The sequence below is a fragment of the Myotis lucifugus genome, unplaced genomic scaffold (genome assembly GCF_000147115.1).
Source record: "Myotis lucifugus unplaced genomic scaffold, Myoluc2.0 scaffold_5, whole genome shotgun sequence".
Lineage (NCBI taxonomy): Eukaryota > Metazoa > Chordata > Mammalia > Chiroptera > Vespertilionidae > Myotis > Myotis lucifugus.
This window is the reverse complement of record NW_005871053.1, coordinates 11,681,415-11,691,055: the sequence shown is the minus strand read 5'-3', so window position 1 is coordinate 11,691,055 and position 9,641 is coordinate 11,681,415. Positions and strand designations below refer to the sequence as shown.

At 40.1% G+C, this 9,641-nt stretch overlaps 1 protein-coding gene across 11 annotated transcripts in view; it reads left to right on the top strand.

Annotated features, from left to right (window-relative positions):
• The first annotated feature begins 6 nt into the window (after positions 1-6).
• Positions 7-9,641, top strand: part of UBR3 (ubiquitin protein ligase E3 component n-recognin 3 (putative)) — a 173,364-nt gene continuing 163,729 nt past the window's right edge. For 10 of the 11 annotated variants that reach the window (XM_023745047.1, XM_023745010.1, XM_023745011.1 and 7 more), the window contains exon 1: positions 7-142. In XM_023745047.1, the coding sequence (XP_023600815.1) occupies positions 21-142 (122 nt within the window). In that variant the 5' untranslated portion in view covers positions 7-20. Of the gene's footprint in view, positions 143-6,533; positions 6,589-9,641 lie in introns of those variants that run through there. The other variant, XM_023745044.1, reaches the window with a different exon arrangement.

Genomic DNA, 9,641 nt, shown 5'->3' with positions numbered 1-9,641 from the left:
CGTGCGGCATCTCCCCTTGCATGTCGCTGTGCGCCGAGTGCTTCACCAGGGCGACCACTCGGGACACGACTTCAACATGTTCCCGCAGCCAGGCTGGGGGCGCCTGCGATTGCGGGGACAGCAACGTGATGCGGGAGAGCGGGTGAGTGGAGCCCTCCCCGGGGCGGGGAGCGCAGCGGGAGGGCCGGGCCTGGGTTTTGGGAGACCGGGAATGGGGGCTTGGGGGCCGATCCTGAGCCGTGAAGGGAAAGGAGCAGGGGAGGGAGGGTGCAGGCACCCGGGGACGGAGGGGTCTGAGGTGTCAGCGGCGGAGAGGGGGTGAGATGGAGGGGAGAGCGGAGAGCAGGTTTAAGGATCGGGCTGTGAATTTTCGGGGAAGCCAAGGCGACTGAGTGAGAGCGAGCAAAGAGCCTGTGCGTGGGGTAGGAGGAGGAAAAGGATTCTTGGGGAATGTGGTATCGAGCTGTCAATGGTGCACTTGTTGGGAAAGGCTGTAGCAAGCGGCGTGCTTCCTGGGAAGAGGTGATGGTGTGATTTGGTTTGGCTGGGAGGGGTATTGGACCGAATTGGTTCGTGGGATGATGAGAGGCGGGGAGGTGGTCTTGCAGCTGCAGGGGAGGACAGCGTAGGGAGAAGGACTTCGGAACTGTCAGCGTGTCTGTGTGCGAAGGAGCTGTGGAGCTTGTGGGGGTTGAGGGAGGAGCGAGTGGGAGGGGCCTGCACGGAAAGCGGCTGTTGAGCTGTCAGTGGGGTATTTGGTGTGCTGGAATGACATCTAGAATCGGGCTGCCGAGCGGTCAGTGATAGACTACCCTCTGTACCAGGAGAACAAACAAAACACCGAGCAAATTAGGAATCAGGTGTGAGCTCTTCTCCAGCTAAAAAGCGCACCTTATTCGCTGTCTAATACGAGCCATCTTTCTAAAAGGAGACACTCAAAACAAATGCTTTTCTAATAGGAAGGATGTACCAGGGTGTTGGGACTTGGGACAGAAGACATTTCAGAGATTGCAGCGAGTTAAAGAGTTCGTACATGTAGTGTCTTGGCTTGGGAATGATTCCCATGTTTAGGGAAGTCCTGGGATAAGGAAAGACTTTGTGACCCAGAGAAAATTTTAGCTGGGCAGTAGTAGTTGAAAGAATGCTAGCAAATCTAGTTATTCAAGTTTTTCAAATTTTAAGTCTTATAGAGTATAATCCCTTTAGAAATGGTCACCATTTTCTTCTTTGGAGTACTTGTAGGTTACTGTTTCTCCAGAATGTTTGTATCTACTAGGTGAAAGCAAGGTTCCTGGGATATTAAACATGAATAAGACTTAAGCCACTTACAATAGAATAGAAAATGATAAATTCCTTATATAGTTCAGGAGTTAGAGGAGGCTGCTGTGCAGAGAGAGTAAGAAAAAGGCTTTAGAAAGGAGGCATTTTGAGCCCTGGCCAGTATGTCCAATGGTTAGAGCGTCATCCTGTGCACTGAAGGGTCACGGGTTCGATTTTTGGTCAGGGCAATACCCAGGTTGCGGTTCTATCTCTGGTAGGCTTGAGGCAACTGATGTTTCTCTCTTTCTCTTCCTCCTTTCTCCTCTTCCTAACTCTCTCTCTAGAATCAATGAAAAGCATAGCCTCATGTGAGGATTAAAAAAATTAGATACCTGTCTAGTGTGGCTCAGTGGTTGGGCATCGACTTATAAACTAGGAGGTTATGGTTTGATTCCTGGTCAGGGTACATGTCTGGGTTGCAGGATCGATCCCCAGTGTGGGACATGCAGGATGCAGCTGGTCAATGATTCTCTCTCATCATTGATGTTTCTCTCTCTCTCTTCCTTTCCCTTTCTCTCTAAAATCAATAAAAATATATTTTAAAAAAAGAAAGGTTTTTTGAGATTGCTGCTGCTACTACTACTACTACTACTACTAGTGTTACTAATAACAACAGTAATAGCCCTAGCTGGTTTGGCTTAGTGGATAGAGTGTCAGCCTGCGGACTGAAGGGTCCCAGGTTCGATTCCAGTCAAGGGCACATGCCCGGGTTGTGGGCTCTATTGGTCACATGTTGATCAACAATTCTCTCTCATCATTGATGTTTCTATCTCTCTCTCCCTCTCCCTTCCTCTCTGAAATAAAAAATATATATTTGGAAAAAAATAACAGAAATAATTGCAGCTAATATTCAAGAGCATAAAGCAGGGGTCCTCAAACTTTTTAAACAGGGGGCCAGTTCACTGTCCCTCAGACCGTTGGAGGGCCGGACTATAGTTTAAAAAAAAAACTATGAACAAATTCCTATGCACACTGCACATATCTTATTTTGAAGGAAAAAAACAAAACGGGAACAAATACAATATTTGTATTTGCATGTGGCCCGCGGGCCGTAGTTTGAGGACCCCTGGCAAAAAGTATAAGACTGACATTCGTTTTTTCATATATATATTATTGTTGATAGTATTGCAGATGTCTCCCATTCCTCCCCCTGTACCCCTCTCCTTCCAGCCCTGCCTACGCCCCCAGGTGTTTACCACCCTATTGTCCGTGGGCTATGCATATAAGTTCTTTTGGTTTATCTCTTCATGTCTCCCCATCACCAAGTACTAACATTAAAAAAATAGTTTTTAAAATTAATATTTGAATAGGTAAAATATTCATATAGCTAAAAAAAAGCAAAAAAAAAAAAAAGCCCAAACATAAACAGTTTGAAGTGTCCCTCCCATCTTGTCTTCCATCTGCCCAGTTTCGTCCCACCATTGTTAGTTTCTTAGTGCAAAAACCAACAACGATGAATATGTATTTTGATTTTTCAGTCTTTTTTATGCAAAACATAACATGCCATATGCATTGTTCTACACATCTTGCGTTTTTCACTTATGAAAAGACTTAAGAGATCTTTCCATGCCAATCTGTTTAAAAAAACCAAAACTGCTACATAGTGTTCCATATCATGAAGTTGCCATACTTTGTTTAATCATCACTTTTGATGGATATTTGGTTTCCGTTATGAGATATAAAACCTGGAATATACCTGTCTTTTCAGACCTGTGCAAGAATATCAATGGAATACATTCTCAAAAGTGGGATTTCCAAATTGCCCTCCATGAGGCTTAATACTAAGCAGGGAATGAGACTCCCTGTTTTCTAACAGCCTTATCAACAGTGTTATTAAAAGTTTGGACTTTTATCCACCTATTTGGAAAACAGTGGTCAAATATTAACTGCTTGCCTGGCTGGTGTAGCTCAGTGGTTGAGCATTGACATATGAAGCTGGAGGTCACGGTTAGATTTCTGGTCAGGGCACATGCCTGGGTTGTGGGCTTGATCCCTAGTGTGGGGCGTGCAGGCAGCAGCTGATCAATGATTCTCTCTCATCATTGATGTTTCTATCTATCTATCCCTCTCCCTTCTTCTCTGAAATCAATAAAATATATAACAACGACAATAAAAATATTAATTGCTTTACATGATTTAACTCATTTAATCTTCAACAACTCTGAGATTATTACTGTTATTATCCCCATTGTATAGAAAAGGAAAGTGGGGCACAGAGTTTTAAAAAACTTGCCCAGGATTACACAAGCACTAAATTAGGCATGCTGGCTCTGGAGCCTACCACTCAACACTTCTCTCAACTGTCTCTACAAATAACATTCTTATTCGTACTTCCATTTAATACTGTTGTATTTTTTTAAATATTCCATTCTGTTGGGCCTTTTTCTTTTTAAACTAACACTTTTTTCTTTATATTAGAGGCATTTCAAAACATAGAGGAAGGAGTTGAAACAGTTCTTTACTGATATTTAGTCATTTTTACTTCACAGACTAGTTTAAGCATTTAGGAAATCCTCTAAAAACATGAAATTAAGAAATAATATTGATTCTTCTCTGAATTTTGGAACACAGTGGTAATTATCAGGTTGATCTGGGTGAAAAGCAAATCTGATTTCTAATTGTGATGCTTCAGTGTGGGAATGAAACTATGTCAGTGAGTTTCTTTGAAGGTACTCATATAGGTTTAGGGCATCTGAGCAGTAGATAGTATACATACTAATCTTATAGAAATCTATATTTATACCTAAAGTAATTATATAAAGAACAAACAAAGCCTAAAGTGAATAGAAGAAAGGAAAAATAAAGGTCAGAGTGGAAAAAAATGAAAATGCAGTCTAAAAAAAAATACAAAAGATCAATGAAAACAGGAGCTGGTACTTTGAAAAGATAAACAAAATTGATAAACTTTTAGCTAGACTCATAAAGAAAAATAGAGGACCAAAATAAATAAAATCAGAAATGAAAGAGAAGTGACAACTGACACCACAGAAATACAAAGGAGTAAAGAAAAATTATGAACAATTATATGCCACAAATTAGATAACCTGGAAGAAATGGATCAATTTCTAGAAACATACCATCTTTCAAGAGTGAATCAAGACGAATACACACTCTCACACACACACACACACACACACACACACACACACACCTACGTGACTGTCTGACTGGTAGATAGCCATGACATGCAATGATCACCAGGGGGCAGATGCTCAACAAAGGAGCTGCTGAGTTGTGGTGACTTGGTAGCTGCGGTTCTTGTGTGATGCACCGGGAACCAGAGAGGAGGGAGCCTGATTCCAGGGTGCGTCACCCGAGAACCGCCTCTTGCAATCTGGGCCCCTCAGGGTATGTTGGACAGCCAGTTTTGGTCCGATCCCTGCAGGCCAGGCCGAGGAGCCCCACCAGTGCACGAATCCGTGCACCAGGCCTCTAGTCAGAAAATATGAGCAGACTGACCAATAACTACTAATGAAATTGGAAAAAAACAACAACCTCCCATCAAATAAAAGTCCTGGACCAGATAGCTTCACAGGTGAATTTTACCAAACATTCAAAGAAGAACTAACACCTGCTCTTCTCAAAATGTTCCAAAAAACTAAATAGGAAGGAATGCTCCCAAGCGCACTTTACAAGAACAACACTATGCTGATTCCAGACCCGACAGAGACATTTCGAAAAAAGTGAAATACTGTAGGCCAATATCTCTAATGATGATAGATACAAAAGTCCTCAACAAAATATTAGCAAACTGAATTCAGCAACACATAAAAAAGATTATACACCATGATCAAGTAGGTTTATTGGGATGCAAGATTAGTTCAGTATTCACAAATCCATTAACATGATCAAATCTCTTAGCAAAGTAGGAATAGAAGGAACATACCTGAACATAATAAGGAACATATATAACAAACCAACATCTAACATCATACTTAATGGTGAAAAACTAAAATAGTTTTCCTTAAGGTCAGGAACAAGACACAGATGTCCACTTTCAACACTTTTATTCAACATGGTATTTGAATTCCTAGGCAGAGTAATCAGACACTAAAAAGAAATAAAGGCATTCGAATTGGAAAGGAAGAAGTAAAACTGTCTTTATTTGCAGATGACATGAAACTATATAGAGAGAACCTTAAATATTCCACCAAAAAGCTACTGGAACTGATGAATAAATTCATTAAAGTAGCAGGATACAAAATAAATGCCTAGAATTTATTGTATTTTTGTACACTAACAATGAACTATCAGAAAGGGAAACTAAGAAAACAATCCCATTTATATTTGCATTAAAAAATACCTTGGAGCTCTGGCCAGTGTGGCTCAGTTGGTTGGAGTGTTATCAGGTGCACTGAAAGGTGGTAGGTTCGATTACCAGTCAGGGCACATACCCAGGTTGTGGGTTCGATCCCTGGTTGGGGCGCGTGTGGGAGGCAATTGATCGATGTTTCTCTCTCTCTCACTCTTTCTCTCCCTCCTTCTCACTTCTTCTCTCTAAAATATTAATAAAAAGTACTTTGGAATAAATTCAACCATTAAGGTAAAAGACCTATACTCAGAAAGTTATAAGACATTGAAGAGAGACATCTGTAATACTGTCAACAATAAGAAAAGTAAATGAAGTCATCTTTTCAGGATGGAGCCAACTCTGTCCCACAGTGTATATGTATTTACATGGATTGCATGTGAACCCGATTTTGGGAGAGTACTGTCTCCTTTTAGACAAGGGGTCCACACCTGTTAGAAGTCTACCCTCATTTGCTTTCATTGGAAGATTTTCCTGAAAACATGTAGTGTCAGGTTTCTTAATTTTTAAAAAATACCTTTTTATTGATTTTATAGAGAAAGTAAGGGAGAAGGATATATAGAAAGAAACACTGAGCCCTAACCGGTTTGGCTCAGTGGATAGAGCGTCGGCCTGCATACTGAAGGGTCCCAGGTTCGATTCTGCTCAAGGGCATATACCTTGGTTACAGGCACATCCCCAGTGGGCGGCGTGCAGGAGACAGCTGATTGATGTTTCTCTCTCATTGATGTTTCTAACTCTCTATCCCTCTCCCTTCTTCTCTGTAAAAAATCAATAAAATATATATTTAAAAAAAAGGAAAGAAATAAACATCGATGAGAGACATTGATGGGCTGCCTCCTGCACACCCCCTGCTGGGAATGGAGCCAGCAACCCAGGCATGTGCCCTGACTGGAAATTGAACCGGGGACCTCTTGGTTCATGGGTCGATGCTCAACCACTGAACAACACTTGACTGGGCAGGTTTCTTAATTTTTTTTTTTTTAAATCTTTATTGTTCAGATTATTACATTTGTTCCTCTTTTTTCCCCCCATAACTCCCCTCCTTCCAGCTCCTTTTAACTTAAGTATAACTTTATATAGTTATGTTTAAAGTGCATTTACTTAACTAGATTTATAAAGTGATCATTTCCCACTGTATACAGATATCAAATCATTATGTTGTATATCTGAAACTAATATAATAGTCTATGTCAGTTATATCTAAAAAAAAAAGCATTTCTGCTTTTTTTCAATCCATTCAGGCAGTCTCTCTTTTAATTGGTATACTTAGACCATTCACGTTTATTGTAATTCTTTGTATTGTTTTATTAACACCCATCATCTTGCTAGTTTTCTATTTTACATTACATTTTTTACCCTTTTCCCCCAGACAACAAGCCATGAGGTAGTATTTTTGTCCTCATTTTGTGGAGGAGGAAGTTAAGGGTCTTACTCAATGTGTGATAACTAACATAGCTGGGATCCAGATCTTCTGAATTGGAGTCTGTGGAATAAATATTGTTTTGAAATGTGAACCACTCTTTTGCTTACGGATTAACACCTTTTCAGAGGTACTTATATTGTCTGTAACTCGTTGTCCATAGTTACTTTTTCTGGCAGTTACTTATGGTGACAAGGCAATGTGATTTAATCTTTCCACGCCTTAGGCTGCTTATTTGTAAACGTGCACATAGAATTTTAATGGTAGAATGCACTCTGAAGATCATTTACTACGAACTCTTCATTTTGTAGTTGAGATATACCTTAGATTTTTGAAGCAGCAGTTGAGATCTCTGTATTTTAAATATTTTCCTCATAGTCTAAGAGCACTGGCCTCATTGATTAATAGAACATGGATTAATTTAATAGAATAGGTAGACTTTTGCATTTTCGATTCTATGGTTGTTCATCATTTGGATCCTTGTAGAACACGGAGTTAACATTAATGTGCAGGAATTGGCTGCTTTGTTTTATAAATAAAGCTTTATTGGAACAAATCACACTCATTTATTTATATTGTTCATGGTTGCTTTCACTCTACAGACAGACTTGAGTAGTTGCTACAGAGACTGCCTCTCAAAGCCTAAAATATTTACTATCTGGCCTATACGAAAAACATTGTTGACTCATATAATAGAACCATGTTTTTTTTGGGATCTAAAAATGCACATTCTTTCCCAACTAAATAAGATTATTAGCAAACCTGGGCTGGAGACAGTTTCTGAGGACTTTCCATTTTGTTAAGCAATGCCTCATTATTTATAATAGAATAGAATAAGCTATGAGCAGTGTCTTTTTGTCAGGTAGTTTACAAAGATGTGCTGGTTCTTAAAATGTGAGGACATTTTCTTTTTCCCTATAAAGGGACTTAGTTTCTCTTTGAAATCTGCATGAATTTATGTGTGTTGTTCATGTGTATATGTATATATGTAGAGAGAATGAGAAAGAGAAGAAAAGGAGAAGTCTGTTAAATAATTCTGGTTGAGTTTTGGCCAGTGTGACTCAGTTGGTTGAGCGTCATCCTATGCACCGAAGGGTTGCTGGTTTGATTCTGGTCAGGGCACATGCCCAGGTTGCAGGTTTGATCCCTGGTTGGGTACGGCAGCCTATTGATGTTTCTGTCTCTCTCCCTTTCTCTTCCTCTCTCTATATAATCAATAAAAATATATTTAAAAAATTCTGGTTGAAAGGTCCCCTGAGTACAGGTTTTTCCTGCTATCAGAAAAGAGAGTATTCCTATGAAATCTTCTGTAAGCAGAAATGGTACAAAGTGAAAAACAATTACCATTAATTTATATGGAGATTTTTTGAGTATTCTTAGATTCCCCAAATAACCTACCAAATCATACCAGATAACACGCAAAACCTAAAATAACACTAACAATATTAAAAGCAGGAATCATATGATAACTACACAGCCTGTATAAAGTACAAATAATGTATGTATGGTATAGTTCGCCTTACTAGATTTGGGAAGACAGCACACTGGAAGTTGAGAGGTAGTGATGATGCTGTATTAGGCAGAGTTGATGGAGCTTGGGATTGTGGGAGGTAGGTGTAGAAGAGAGAGGCAGAGGGTCATCTGTTAACATCTCATCATTGTCTGAATCCATCAGGGCAGGCAGATTATGTCTGCTTATCTTAATATTGAAAGTTGAGGTCCAAGGTTAGCTGTCTGTTGTGGCTGATGTGGAAGGCTTGATATTCTACAATATGCTTGTCTGCTTAAGCATGACACATTTTTCTATCATACAATTCTTTGTAGGCTCAAAACATCCTGCAAACTTGTCCTAAACCTACATGCCCTTTCAAAATTAAAGTCATACTTTTCTGTAGTCATTGCAGCAAGGTCATTCATAGTGAAAAATCTCATGCAAGTGCTTCACCTTCAGTTCCTGGATGACTTCATTTTCGGTTGACTTCATTTGCTATTGCATTAGTTTTTGGTTCATATCCTTTCCTTTTGCAATTAATTGCATTAGTTCTTAATCTGTGAGTTGTTGGTCACGGGATGCCAAAACCTCTTCAACATCATTTTGTTTTTGTTTGTTACTCCTTCCTGAGGATATTTTTCCCATTGATTTTTAGAGAGTGGAAGGGAGGTAAGGAAGGAAGGAAGGAGGGAGGGAAAGAGAAGGAAAGGGAGGAGGGAGGGAGAGAGAAAGAAACATTGGTGAGAGAGACACACATCGATTGGTTTCTTCTTGCATGTGCCTTACCAGGGGCCTGGGATCGAACCTGCTACCCAGGTACTTGCCCTTGACCAGTATTCAAACCTGAGACCCTTCAGTGCATGGGCGCACGCTCTAACCACAGAGTACATGGGCCAGGGCCAACATCATCTTTATTAACTTCCACAAACCCAGCTTTCATTAAAAAAGAACAACATCAACCTTTATTGTTCAAAGTATTACATATGTCCCCTTTGTTCAACAATTGACACCTTATAACCCACCCCTGTCCCCTGCCTCAGACTTCCACCGCCCTATTATCTGTGTCCATGGGTTATGCATATATGCATACAAGTTAT